At 37.3% G+C, this 15,401-nt stretch overlaps 1 protein-coding gene across 2 annotated transcripts in view; it reads left to right on the top strand.

The window, feature by feature from the left end:
* The window catches only part of KCNU1 (potassium calcium-activated channel subfamily U member 1), a 157,972-nt gene that overhangs the window by 69,570 nt on the left and 73,001 nt on the right, over positions 1 to 15,401 (top strand). For both annotated transcript variants that reach the window (XM_016959328.4, XM_054656647.2), the window contains exon 19: positions 10,697 to 10,814. In XM_016959328.4, the coding sequence (XP_016814817.2) occupies positions 10,697 to 10,814 (118 nt within the window). The remainder of the gene's footprint in view (positions 1 to 10,696; positions 10,815 to 15,401) is intronic.

Below are 15,401 nucleotides of genomic sequence, written 5' to 3' on the forward strand. Positions count from 1 at the left end.
CTGTTAAGTATAGTTGGTTTATAGGGTCGGTTAAGTATAGGTTGGTGTGTGTGTGTGTGTGTGTGATTTTTATTTCTTCATGTGGATTTGAATTACTGCCTAATGTGCTTGTATTTCAACCTCAAGGAATCCCGTTAGTATTTATTGTAGGGTTTGTCATATGTCAACAAGATCTAAGTTCTTGTTAATCTTAAAAATGTCTTAATTTATCATTTATTTTTGGAGGATAGTTTTGCTAACTATTAAATTCTTTGTTGGCAGTTGTTTCTCATTCAGCACTTTAAATATTTCATCCTACTTCTTTCTGGCCTCTATTGTTTCTGATTAGAAATAGCTTTCAATTTGATTGGTCATCCTTTGTACACGATGAGTCACTTCTGTCTTGCTGATTTGAAGACTCTCTGTCCTTGAGTCTCACATTTTTGATTATGACAGGTCTCCATGTGTCAATCTCTTTAAATTTATCCTACTAGGAGTTTATTAAGCTTTTCAGTTGTGTAGATTAATGTTTTTCAACCACTTTGAGAAGTTATTGGCCATTATTTCTCAAATATTCACTCTACTCCTTTCTTTACTCTTCTCCTGGATCTTTCATTAAATCCTTTGGTACACTTGATAATGTCCCAGCGGTCCCTTAGGCTGTCTTCATTTTTCTTAATTCCTTTTTTCTTCTGTCCCTCAAACTGTATAATCTTCATTCACCTATCTTTGAGTATGCTGATTCTTTTTTTTTTTTTTTTTTGCATGCTCAAGTCTGATCTTTAGTTCCTCTTGTAAAGTTTTTATTTTAGTTCTTGTACTTTGAACTCCAAGATTTCTACTTAAAAAAATTTGTAACTATCTAATGACATTCTCTATTTTGTGAGACATCATTCTCATATTCCTTTTGGTTATTTATATATAGGTTTTTAAAGCTCTTCAAATATATTTAAATTAGCTGATTTTAAAAGTCTTTGACTAGTAAGTACAATATCTGAGCTTCTCTCAAGGACGGTGTCTATTGAGAGCCTTTTTCCTGTGTATTTTTATCTTTCTTGTTTCTTTCCAAGTCTTATAACTTTTTGTTGAAAATTAGACATTACACAGGTTATAATGTGTTATTTATGGAAATCAGATTCTCCAGTAGACTTTCCCAAAGTCTATCTCTGTCATTTGTGGCCATTGAATTTTCTACTCTGTTAGTTTAGTGGTAAGCTTATAATTGGACAATGATTTTTGTTAAACACCTGGAACCAAGAAGTTTCTCAGTCTTTGTCAAAGGATTCTGGGTTTGTGTTGGGGCATGCCTTCAATATTCAGCTGTAAAGTTGACAACTCTGTTTAGCCTTCATTTTCTGCTTGTATGAAACCTCAAGGTCAGTTAGAGATGAGAGCTTTGGAACTTCTCAGGCCTTTCTGCTTATGCATACAGCTTTACACAGTTCTGGGCATCTTCATTGTCATTTAGATTTCCAGTAATATTCCAGACTTTTTCAAAGTCCCTTATAAGTAAGAAGACATTTTATTCTTCAGTTTTCCTTTTATGCTTTTATTTGATCTTCAATTTGCCCTGCTATCTGTTGCCTCAGGCACATGTGACGTTAATATATTTGATAACACTCCCTGGGGATAGGCTTGTAGCACTAGATAAATGCAAACGAGGTTGAAAAAGAAAAGCCATTCAAGTAGGGTTATGCAGGGAACCACCAGACAAGTCAAAATAATGACTCTTCTTTGGAAATAAGGCTTTTGAAGAACTGTATTTCTGCTGTACTCCCTCTAGTGCCAAGAATATGGAGTATTATGTTTTGAAAGCTATCGATGAGCTGTGGAGCTGGAGATGAAACTAGTGTAAATTAAAACGACACAAATCTTATATCTCTTACTGCTATCTATTTATTTCTCTTGACTAAATGTTTTCAAGGCTCCTGTTGGTTAGTTTCCAGAGTTCTGAAAAAAAAATAATTCTCACAAGTTTTGCCAGTTTATTCCATTTTTATGGAGGGGCGGCCTATCTCGTGTCCTTCCTCTACCTTTTATTTTATTTTTTTTCTGGTATCTTGTCTTCATTTTTTAAAGATAGTTTTCCTGGGTATAAAATTCTTGGTTGACAGTTTATTTCAGCACTTTTTTATGACATCTTATTGCCTTCTAACCTCCATTTTTTTCTGATAAGAAGTCAGCTGTTTCACATGTAAACCACATTGTTCTGGTGCTGGTTTCAAGATTTTTCGTGATGTAGGGCACAATTTAGTCCACAACAGTCACATTTTGAGGTTCTGGGTAGACATGTATTAATATTTGGGGAGACAGTCTCCAATTTATTAACCCCTCTAGTGAATAATTAACATCAGTTAATGTACTTTTCAACTATAAAACTTCTATTTGGTTCTTCTTAAAATTTGTATTTGTTTATGGATAATGTTTCTTTAGGGAGATATTGTCATCATGCTTTTATTTCTTTAATCAGAATTTCCTTCATTTCTTTCAAAATATTTAGAATATTGGCTCTTAATATTTTTTCTGCTAACTCTTACATGGACTCTCACACAGAAAGTTTCTTTTGCCTGCTTTCCCCACCCTGTGTATAGCTCATGCTTTCCTGTTAATTTTCATGTCTCATGCTTTCCTGTCACTTTGCATGTCTCATATTTTGTGTTGAAAATGGATATTGTAGATAATTATAGCAGCTCTGAAAACCAAGGCTTGTTGTTGTCACTGGTTGTTTAGTTAGTTGGTTAGTAACTTGCCTGAACTGTTTTATAAAATAAATTTCCCCTAAGTTTGAAGCCTTTGATGTTGCTCATTGGAGAGTGCAGCCTTGGACTACAGTGGTTAACAACCATTGGGCTTACAGTGGTTTTAGCAGGGCTCGTTTTAATGGTCTCTTTCCCTGATCTCTATGGTAAGCTCCCCGCTTCTGTTAGTATCACACCCAGTTCCTAGACTACACTAGCAGGCTGCCTATTATTGTTTTTTATTATGCCTGAGTTATCTATCGCTCCACAGTATTACACAATTAAATTTGGGCCCCTTTGTAAGAGTGGTTTCTAAGACCAGTCTTTGCAGTTTGTTCTGTCCCTAAGAGAACGGTTATTAACTGTATTTTTTCTGGTTCACTGTGGTAAATTCTGACTTATGGTTTATCTTGTTCTCATGGAGTTACTAGCCTCCAATTAATTGTTTACCACCAAAATCACTGTTGTCAAAAAGCACCCTTGGGCTTGAAATTCTTGATACTCTGTTCCAAGTAAAATCAATTCCTTTGGGCAGAGCTTCAGAGCTCTTTGCTCTTATGGCCTGCCTCTCCTCCTGGGCAAAATCTCTGAGCCATTGCTCCCGAGCTTGCAGGATGGTGGGTGGTGTTGGAAAAGAAGACCCCCTCTGTTGAAGTGACACACCTGTTTTATGAGTAGGACACTAGCACTGGTGGTAGCCTCTGGCTTTCTTTGTTTGCTTCTCCCACTGTGAAACCTCTGCCTTGGGGGTGAGCTGGAGTCAGGGAGATTAATGCTTCATTGTTTTCATCCTGTGATACCTAAACAGAGCCTCACCTATAAATGAGAGCTGTGAAGAGTAAGAGAGTCTCTATCCTCTAGGCTGCACTCACCTGAAACTTAGTTTCTGCAACACAGAGTGGGAAGGGGATGATAAATACTGAGGCCGTGTCCCTCATAGGGACATAGCACAGCATTTGACTGGGAGCTGGAGGGAGGGGGAGCCCTGCATTCTTGAGCACACCTGTCCAGAATGAAGCTTTTATCACACCCAACTGGGTTTGGAGGAAAGGAAGCAGTCTGTGGTTCAAGTGCCAAAGATTCTTTCTGCCCTTACTAAGATTTAGTATATTTTATTGAATACAAGTTTTCTTTGTTTTGTTTTGTTTTTTGTTTGTTTGTTGTTTGTTTTTTGTTTTTTTTGTTTTTGTTTTTGTTGTTGTTGAGAAGGAGTCTTGCTCTGTTCCACAGGCTGGAGTGGAATGGCTTGATCTTGGCTCATTGCAAGCTCTACCTCCCGGGTTAAAGTGATTCTCCTGCCTCAGCCTCCCGAGTAGCTGGGATTACAGGCGCCTGCCACCACACACAGCTAATTTTTGTATTTTTAGTACAGATGGGGTTTCACCAGGTTGGCCAGGCTGCTCTTGAACTCCTGACCTCAGGTGAGCTACCCGCCTCAGCCTCCCAAAGTGCTGGGATTACAGGCGTGAGCCACTGCACCCAGCCACAAGTTTTCTTCATTTGCTATATGTTCACAGAACAATTTCTAGAGATTTTCAATGTGTGTGTGTTTATGTTTTGATAATTTCACTAGTTAGGGCTGTTTCACTGAGGAGCCAGTTTATGAAGCTTCTGCTGCTGCTATTCCACACCCAAAACTAAAGGCTCTGTCTTAACATTATCTTCTGTGAATCTTTGTACTTCCCCTTGAAAGTCTAAGACAATTTCAAGGATGGCAAAAAAAACAACAACAACAACAAAAAAAAAAACACAACTGTTCGTATGTAATTTCCTGAAATCCCTGTTATCTACATCCTGAAATCCCTATTTCTACAGGGTAATTCAACTGAATGCTTGAATCTGAAGAATATTTTTTCTTACAATGTCTTCAAGACTTTATTTTGGGACTGGAAATTTAAACATGGACTCCTTACATTCAGTAAAAATGTGAATCTTTTCTGAAGCAATGGATGAGTCTGACTAAATAGGAAGAAAGTCCCATTAAAGGAAGGGCCCATAAAAAAGAACAAGATAATACACTAAAAAGTATAATCTCACTATACATGTCATCCTATTGTATGTAAATTTAGTATAGTTTCATGCAGTATATATAGGCCTTTAAACACAGTGTACAAACCAAACTTTCTGAAAAGAAATTACACATACAAGCACACACATGCATATGCTTCTGTCATTCTGCAAACAAAAATGTTTTATAAAGATAAATAATCATCCCTTTTTAGCTGACTTTTGTGACTTTACTATAAATATTTTAAAACAGGAAGTTGCTCTAGTATAAATGTTAAAATATTTCTGTATAAAAAGGAGGATTCTGCCTTTATGTTTGTAGACATGCCAAATTTTACCCACTTCTATGACATGTATTTTATGATATCTAGGGATAAGTTAATGAGACTTTCAATTTTCAATCTAGTTTCTTAGCTTCAATGTAGTCATCATACTCTTCAGAATCTTTCATTACTCTTAAAATAGAATAATTTCTTTTTCCTACCCTATACTGATCCCCAATCACCAGTATTACCAAGTCTATTCCACTCCAGCTGGAACTCTATTAATCTGGTACTGAGATTCTAAAGCAACAAGCAGCAAACGATCAACTGTTACTGACTTCAATTTGCCAGATGATGGCAGCAGAGTACCATGAAATGCTCACAGGTCAATGGCTTGGTGTGTCAATTTGAATCTGGAGATCCTGATTCTAACTAAAATGTGCCAAAAGAGAACATTATTTTAGAAAGAGGCTGCTTGACCACATAGTTTTAAATGTCATGATAACATATGGGCATTCTCTTAGAGAATTAACTTTCAAAAAGGGCTTAGGAACTTATCAATAAATGACAACATAGAAACCTTACACTGACTGAATTAGTACAATTATCAGGTTGAATATTTTATGGGTTTAGAGCCAGTTAAGAATATCCTCAGTCCACTCCCTTCAAACAGTTATCTCTTTAATGAGTTCATTAAATTTCCTTGGTCCCACTACTTTCTCCCCGCTACTATACTCAATGAGAACCCAGAAGACTTGAGTTGTGATCACAGCTATTCCACTGATTACTGTGGTTGGCGAAAAACATGTTAGCTTTTGGATTCTCAGTGTAATCATCTCCAAAGAGGGGAATTCTCAGTGTCTATGGCCCTTTTCAACCCTGGTGCTCTATAATTCTGAATCCCTCTTTTTTTGATTACTTCCATTTTTCCAAACTAGAACCACACTAGAGGTTCTCCAATTAAATTCATAATCAAATATTTTACAGAGGAAACATAGAGTGCTGGTTAAGAACATGAATTCTGGATTGGCCATTTACTAACTTTGTGACTTTAGGCAAATTATTGAAATTTTCAAGGTGCTTCAGAGTTTTTTGAAATGTTGACAATAACATTGCATATCTCAGAAGGTTAAATGAGAATATCAGTACATAAAGAATATATAAATTGGTTATATTAATATAAAAAGCATTAAGCCTAGTGGCTGGCCAATAGTAAGTTCTGCATATATGATAATTATTATGCCACCCATGGGAGCACAAACTCAAAATGAATCTTTTTATTTTTTTCTATCAATGAAATACAGATAAAATAAGAATTGAAAGAGAATTCCTAGTAGATTATACTTATTTTAACCCATTACATGATTTTTTTTTTAATTTGAGATGGAGTCTCTCTCTGTTGCCCAGGCTGGAGTGCAGTGGTGCGATCTCAGCTCACTGCAGTCTCCGCCTTCGAGGTTCAAGTGATTTTCCTGCCTCAGCCTCCTGAGTAGCTGGGACTACAGGTACCCGCCACCATGCCCAGCTAATTTTTTGTATTTTTAGTAGAGACAGGGTTTCACCATGTTAGCCAGGATGGTCTCAATCTCCTGACCTCTTGATCCACCCACCTCAGCCTCCCAAAATGCTGGGATTACAGGTGTGAGACACCGCGCCCGGCCCATCCCCTGACGATTTTTGGGTTCACAGCATAAACACCAGTAGGGCTAAGCCTTCAGAGTAGGAGGAATAATTGTCTTTCTGACCTTCTTCTTAATGGAATTAGATAAGTTTTTGGGCGTGAAGTTTCTCAGCCTCAACTCTACAGTTCACTACCTGCTATTCCTTCATTGCAGTTTCTAACACCTAGGATTTAAGAATAGTAGTATTCAACCAGGGCAAGGAGGGGTGCATAAGAATCTTTACATGTGATAGAGTAGAGGGAATGGGCAATATGAAAATAGCCCTTAGGAAAGTTGTGCCCAAATTCCCCTAATCCCCATCCCTTGAGAACTGTTTTAGAGTCTGCATTAAAATGCTAATATTCTGCAATACAGGCAAATCTAATGGAAAGCAGAATTCTGAAAAGGAAATTGGAAAGAGGGTGCAAAAACAGTTAGGGACAGGAAAAAAAATGACAAGAAATGGGTTGAGTAGGTGGTCCAAATATGGATTTATTTTACTTTACAGTTTTCTTTAGGTTTGGCCCTGGGTCACTTTTTTTTTTTTTTTTATAAACATTCCAGACTATTAATTGACCTTTTTAAGGAGGAATGACCCCAGCCAACGTTTCCTAGGGAGGAGAACTCTAAACACATAAGGTAGAGATTTACCTACCCTAATGAATCTACCAGCTCATCTTCCCAGCTTAGCTTATTTAACAGCAATGAAGAACAGTCAGAGGTCCCATGGTCTTAGGTTAGGTAGGAGAAAGAATAGAAGATGGTTCCTGCATACTTTCTTCTCTAAGAGTTCAGGACCACATGTCCACCAAATTTCAATAAAAAGAAAAGCAACTTGGTAACAAGTCTGTAAAGACCCTACACAGATATATTGCACTCCTATATTTGTGTCACTTGCAATTATTCTTCTAATGGTACAGTTGAGTGTGGCTTTCCATGATTTCCAATCGTTAGCATTAATTCTGCCCCAGTTGAGGCCTTCTTTCTCATCCTAGTGACTACAATAGCTTTCTACTTGGTCTCCCTGGCTCTGGTCTCCTTTCATGCCAATCCATGCCGTTTTTCATAGCTATAACAATTTTTATGACATTCTGATCATGAATGGATACGTAAATAAATAAGGAATAGATAGGCGACTGTTACCCCACTTCTGCAAGACTAAGGCATGAGCTTGCTCTGTTGCCCTGTTGCTTTTTCAGCTTCTAAAACTAGTGGTTTTTATCTAGAATATGTAATATCACTTTTTAGGAATGTCACAATGAGTGGTAAAGTACTACATTTTATAAATAATTGCAACAATTTAGCTATTTAGTAAATTGGAGAAGATTCGGGATAATCTGAATAATATAGGCATTATTTTCACTCATTTGAACAATGATAAAACTTCTTGAGGGAGATAGAAATAAGTGGAATTATTGCTATCCATATGGAAATCACATATGAGGCATTTCTTAAAATGCAGTCCTATCACGTATTCCAGAAAAAGAAAGATTTGCTTGTTGCTTTCAAGGGAATTGCTTTTTGAAAGAGAAAGGTAACCAAAATGTTGGTCATGTATTTAGAAGGACTTTCATTTTTTTCTAGTCATTTACAGGTCTCAGATCCCATGGTTTTTTTTTTTTTTTTTTTTTTTTTTTGGTATCCAGTGCTTTATCTAGAAATCTGTAAGGTATCCATAGGGAACTCATGGTAAGTCATGACAAGACATTGACAGTCTAGCTAAAGTGTTAGGAAAAATCCATTTCAACTTTCCTCGCCTAAAATAGATTTAAAATATATTGCACACTGTTAGCTATAGGTAGGTAGGTAGGTAGGTAGGTAGGTAGGTAGATAGATAGATAGATAGATAATAGATAGATAGAAAAAATATAAATAAAATGATCAAACAGAATGAGATCAGAGAAACTTCATTGCTTATCTACTGCCTTGAGGAAGGGACTTTGTCTTATTTTTTTCTTAAATTTTTTCCTCAAATATTTGAAGCAATATTGAAACTGGGGATAAACTGTTGCAACTTCTTCATCTGCCCTATCTTGCAACCTGGTAAATAAACAATTTTCAATTTCCTTTTTGAATGCCATTAGAATTATAGAATTTAGACCTGGAAGGAATCAGAAGAGATAACTTGGGCCAGCTTGTCCTTGACCTTCAGGTGGTCAACACCAATCAGAAACATCAGCAATCCCCATACAAGCTGTTCTGTCCACCCCACACACATGCACATTCTTCCATAATTATGAAAGCTTTCAAAATTATAAAAGTCATTAATGTGTTTTCAGATGAGGTTTTGAGAATGATTCAAGGAAAAATTCAAAGCTTTAGCATAGATTTTGAGAGTTTCACAGAAAGCACTCACCCCTCCCACTTATCCTTCCCCCAACCCTCATTTTTTAACAGCTGACAAATGTTATTGGCTGGAGAGTTAGGCTTTGAGAAAAGGAGAGACGTCCTAAAAGTTCTATAATTCCTAGGCTAGTTCGGGCATGTTGTCTTAGACATTCCATAACCCAGTTTCCATCACAACCAGCCAGGCTTTAGAGACTGACAGTTGGTAATACAGCTAGTCCTTACTCAGATTTTACTTCAGGTGTTCCCTTCCCGAGCCATTCCCCCCAGGGCAAAATGTAACCTTGAAATAAGGAAGCATCAGTCAAGTGAAGGCTTCTGAGGATTACAGGTAGGGTAAACTTAATTCCAAACCCATCTCTTAGCACACCTGGCTGATGCAATCACTGCCAATTTAAGTTGAGAAATCACATATCCAAAGGATGTCCTTCTTCTTCCAGAAGTGTGTTTTGACTTAGTTGATGTTTTTATGGATTAGAATGGTTCAGAAAATAATTACATCAAAAGAAAGAGGGATACCAAGACATTTTCATGGCTTTTTCTGTCTGCCACTGATCAAAATGAGGTGATAAGTGGGATTAAGGGCTTGTCCCACGTGAACTCCCCACTGTGGCTAGTCCAAGTACAGAAATAATGCTTATGTTGAGACAGTAGGAAAAGGTCATGTCTCCTTTCTCCACTTGGGTGGGCAGGGGAAGAGGAGTATCAGTGATGACTGCCCCTTGATGTGGTCCACCTCCTTAGGAACTTCTGCTCAGACAATCTCTCCATCTCTGATCACCAAGCAGTCAGGTTCTGGCAAGCGGATCACACAGGCTCTTTGAAAATTGAAGAGAAGCATTTAATTTGCAAAGCATTGTTTAGAATATGTTTTTTAAAAATCACAACAGCAAGTGCAAATTCTTATTGTGTGACAATGCCTACCTAGCCCAGAGGGTTGGAAATGATTCTTGGGTTGAATCTGGGTTCCAGGATAAGAACTGCATGATTGTATATCAACATATGGGTGCAGGAAGAAGTAATGGCTCACCTGTCACATTTTTCCATATTAAAGTGGCTTCATGGTGCTCATTGAATCTATTAATTTCAACATTCTTGCATGTATCCTTATAATCACCCTTCAAAGTCATGGTAGTATCCCCATACTGAAGGAGAGAAAATGATTTCCTTTTGTGTTATTTCCAGATTTGGAAATACACAAAGGTTTTGATATGCATTTACTGTAAGGTCAAGATTCTTCAAAAGTCAAAATTAATAATAAAGAAAGCCTCAAAGAAAACATAAAGCAAAAGGAGGTGATGTCCAAGCAGAATGAATTGCAAGCCTGGGCAGCATCTGCAGGAAGGAGACAGGATTTTTGTAGAGTGATGCTTTCTTAGCGTCCTAAGGTGCCTCTAGACATGCTGTAGCAAATGCACTTGGGTGAAATGGGAGGGGTGATGGATTAGAAAGGTGCAGCAGCTACTGAGTAGGTACTTAATTTAAACACACCATATGGAACTGAAATTCTCTCTCACTCCCTAATTCTGTAGAAGGAAAGCAAAGAGTTTGCTACAATTCATCCTCTTAGAACTAGGCTATAGCTGAGACTCCCCAGCCTTTCCCTAGTCAAGTGTCTATAAATGGCTCAGCCAAGGGGAATAGTCCAACAGTCCCTTGTGAAGAGATGTGCCAACTCACTGAGGTTTCTATCCTATTGCAGTGCCATCGGTAAAGAGAATGAAAAATTGTCTGAAGGGAATCTCCTCTCGTATATCAGGGCAGGATTCTCCTCCAAGGGTATCTGCAAGCACTTCGAGCATATCAAACTTCACCACCAGGTAAAAGCTGCAGAGAACCCTGGTCTCCTATAGTTTTTTTGAGAATCAGTGGGCCATATATATTGTATTTAAACCAGAATATTTGCTTTATAAACTCCTATACTGACCAATGGAATTGTTCCTCCCCAAAATGAGATCATCTCCACCTTGCCCATATCATTAAGCTAATCAAATACAACTCTTTCTTCCATTGCTCAAAACATCTGTACCCATAATAACCCAAAAGTTAGATACCCAACTTTCTTTCACACCACCTTTCAGGCACTTTAGAAATGTAAGTTAGAGCCAAATTTTAGCAGCTCCAAATAGCTTTTCTATTGTTAATCAATCCCCTATTTCCAATACATTCAAGATGTGATTGTCTTAGTTTTTGCATCTGCAAAATATGGGCAACAAATCCCTCCTCCCTGCCCTTTTCCTTGCAGCCTTTTAGTACACTAAAACCTCCACTAACCAGAAAGAAGAGTTGGAGGAGGGTGACCTGCTTAGTTGATTTTAATTAGAGGGGCAATTCAAAAGTTCTATCATTCGAAACTTTAATGAAAATAACTCTGTAATATCTTGACAACATTTCAGTTTATTAGGGATAATATACCAGGAAGATCTTTGATGATTAAAAACTGTGATTATCTAAGGGTAAATATATTATCAAAGAGTCGTTATACTCTGGCATTACATAATGTTACAAATATTTGGTAGGTTTTTTATAGTGATTACATGAGATTAGGTATTTAAAGCACTTTGCTGCTGCAGCCAGTATGGAAAACAATATGCAAGTTCTTCAAAAAATTAAGAATAAAACTACTATATGATCCAGCAATCCTACTTCTGGACATTTATTCAAAGAAAGCAAAATCAGTATTTCAAAGACAATTCTGTACTCCCATGTTCATTGCAGCACTATTCGCAATAGCCAAGATATAGAAACAACCTAAGTGTTATTCAGAAAATGAATGGAATAGGGCTGGGCATAGCAGCTCATGCCTATAATCCCAGTGCTTTAGGAGGCTGAGCTGGGAGGATTGCTTGAGCCCAGGAGTTCAAGACCAGCCTGGGGCAATATAGAAAGACCCCATCTCTGCAAAAATTAAAAAAAAAAAAATAAGCCAGACCTGGTGGCACACAACTGTAGTCCTAGCTACTTGGGCTATTGAGATGAGAAGATTGTTTGAGCTCGGGAGTTTGAGGTTACAGTGAGTTGTGTTCATACCACTGCTCTCCAGCCTGAGTGACAGAGCAAGAACCTGTCAAAAAAAAAAAAAAAAAAGAATGGTTAAAGGAAATGTCATACGCACACACAGAATATTATTCACTCCTAATAAAGAAGGAAATTCCTCCATTTGCAGCAACATGGATGAACCTAAAGCACATTATGCTAAGTGAAGTAAGCCAGACACAGAAAAAGAAATACTGCACGATATCGCTTATATGTGGACTCTAAAATAGCCAAACTCATAGGAACAGAGTGGAATGGTGATTTTCAGAAGTGGTGGGTGGGGGAAATGGGGAGCTGTTGGTCAAAGGGTACCAAGGAATCACTTTGCTTGATTCCCAGCTGCTCGTATGTCCTCATTAAATGCTGCTTATTATTGCAATGATCAATTCTCATAGCGAGGAAGGTATTTAGAATTGGGCTGAGAGTGTAATAAGTGCAGAGCCTTCCAATGATGTAGATTTTGCAATAAATCTTTTACTTGTACTTGGTTTTGATACAATTTACCTATTTCTTTTAGCACACACAGAGTCCTCTTCTGTTTACCTGAGGATTCTGGATTGTTGGGTCTGGTTAATGGAAATTTTCCTGTACCCTCCCAAAGGTGGGGTTGGATTCAAACATCTGAGCCACCAATTTTCCCTCCCTTTTATGCACTTTCTAAGAGCAATATAAAAGTCCGGGAATTACAGTTTGCGCCCTTCCTGCCTTCCAATCCCAAATTTTATAAAGTGGATGAGATAGCCTATGGGAAAGCACCGAGAACTAGTTGAAGGAAAGGTCTTGGGGGCATTTCAGGGACCCAAATTTTGCCTGGCTATTTCCAACAACAAAACAGTCACAGATGAGCACTGGAATCTGCAGATGCTTTTTCTCCAAAAATCCTTGGTAAATAGGCATTTATTGAGTAGCCTGTACGTGCTAAGTAGGCACCATGCTTGATGCTTTTGTAAATATAGAAATCATGTTTCAACTTCCATGCTGTCTAGATGGGTAAACAAGATGGATTCACATAAAATGAATCAGAGGCCAAAGAAAGAATAAGTGATAGTTTTTGACAGCACCGTAAAGTGACTATAGTTAATAACAATATATAGCATATTTCAAAATTACTGGAAGAGAAGATGTAAAATGCTCCCAATGCAAAGAAAGGGTTCACTCGTGAGGTGATGGGTATTCTAAATACCTTGACTTGATCATTACACATTCTACACACATATCAAAATATCACGTGTATCCCATAAATATGTACAAATATTATGCATCAGTACAAATATACAGAAAAGAGAGGTTAATTTTTCTTTCCTAAAAAGTACAAGGGAAAGAAGTTGGAAAACTTTCACAATAAAAAATTTTTGCACTTCAAAATAAACACATAATAAAAGCCAATCAGTTAATCAATCAGAAGCCAAATAAAGTGGTAGTCTTTCAAGTGCTACATTGATGGTTCTGGCAGAAGGTAGGGGAAGACGAGGTCAATGAGAGCTGGAAAGATTGTTCTAGAAAGCTTCCTGTTGGGGGTGGGATTTAGAAAGGTGGGAGACAGTGGGAATCTCAACTTCTGTGAATAGTGTAACATGGATAAAGCCTGGGGGGAATGTGGCATTTTCCATGCAGCAGCTAGCCAGCCTGACGAGAGGAGAGAATGCACAGTAGAGTGTCGTGGGAAAGTCTCAAATTTATCAAGAACACAGTCTTGGATTTTGGTATTGTGCATGCATGCATGTGTGTGTACACTATGTTTATGTTAATGCAAAGTTGTTATAAAAACATGATTCAAACTTGAAAATTGTTTGTGAAGACATAAAGACAACATATGTGATAACACAGAAAATGCTCCAATCATGTTTGTGCTTTTGTTTATTCTCTCCCACGTCTTCTCTGTGATGGTAAAGGGTTGGCGAGCCATAGATAATCAAACGCCACAGAAAATTCTCAAATGTAATTTTACCCGTTCAGTTTCACTGGCTTTTCTTTCTATTCTTTAGCACAGCTGTAAAAACAAAAATAATTTAACATATCAGAATTTTTCCCATTGGTTTTAATTCTCGTCTGTAATAAACAAGAAAATGGTTTAAAGCAGGCATCTAAAGGGAGAATGGATCCAGATAACCTGGTTCATCTGTAGACCCAGTCTGTCAGCCCTATTTCTGGTTGGGGATCCCTAAATATGCTTTTGACCCCAAGTAGAACAGAGATTGTGATAGTAACCCATGAAGATGATTGCTAAAGCTGATGATTAATTCCCTTGCACTTCTTAATTCAAAATCAAGGTAGGTTTGCATGAATTAAAGAGCTTTAAAGAAATAAACGAGAGCCATGCTTCAGAGTTTTTTAGATGGTGGTATATCCTTGAACAAATATGTTCCATTTGAGGGTGAGTCTCTGTGATATTTCATCAACAGAGTTGGTTAGTTCAGGTGACTTACGTACCGTGTTAATGGGTCAGTGGTAGAGTACTCCCACTTAGTACCGTAGAAAACAGTTTGTGTTTGTTTTGTGTTTATGTTGTAGGACAAAGGGAGTTCCAGCTAGCAAATTGGCAACATATGTCTAGAGGATCTATGTTTGCCATAACAACAATGAGTGGTAAAATAAACTGGATGGCTTAATAGAGACTAGTAGGCATTTTTGGAAAAAAAAAATGTAAAGTATGTGCTATGTGCTATTTGTGATCCATTTTTATGCATTAATAGTCTTATATTCACAAACCAAAAGCAACATATTATTATTTATAGTTTTGCTGACAATGAACTTGATATTTTTAAAGATGTAATCTTCAGGCCACCAGTGGGTTTTCCAGTAAGTTCAGAAACTACTATTTTCTATTCTTAGTACTTAAAGCACTACAGACAGCCCTAACTTATACAAAAGTTATTATCCAATATTTTATGGTATCCCTGATGTCTTTCTTTTCCCATAGAATAAGCAATGTTATAAATAGCAGTTATGTTGTCAGGCTAGCACACAAAAGACTGTTTAATAGATGGTAGTTAAATATATATTTGTTGAATGAATAAGTATACAAACATTAGCTCTATTTGCTTGAATTTTATGTCCTTAAATCAAGGGATCATATGATATAAGAGAAAGAAAGTATTTCCTGTTTCTTTTCAGGGAGATAAAGTTAGACCTGTGCAGTGTTTTATAGTAAGTGAAAATGAATCTCATTCATTTCTGGAGCTCCCTGGTCCTAGCTTCCAATTTCTTTACCTTGGCCATTCCACTTTGGGTGTTAGGACAGTTTTGCCCATTCTACCTATTACACAATTATTTACTATTCTCTGCTTCTTCTCTATCAAAACTCTCTTCTTTAGTAAAACTGATTTTAATTAGATATTAGAAAGAAAAGGTTTAGATACAACTGATTTGTA

The sequence above is a fragment of the Pan troglodytes genome, chromosome 7 (genome assembly GCF_028858775.2).
Source record: "Pan troglodytes isolate AG18354 chromosome 7, NHGRI_mPanTro3-v2.0_pri, whole genome shotgun sequence".
Lineage (NCBI taxonomy): Eukaryota > Metazoa > Chordata > Mammalia > Primates > Hominidae > Pan > Pan troglodytes.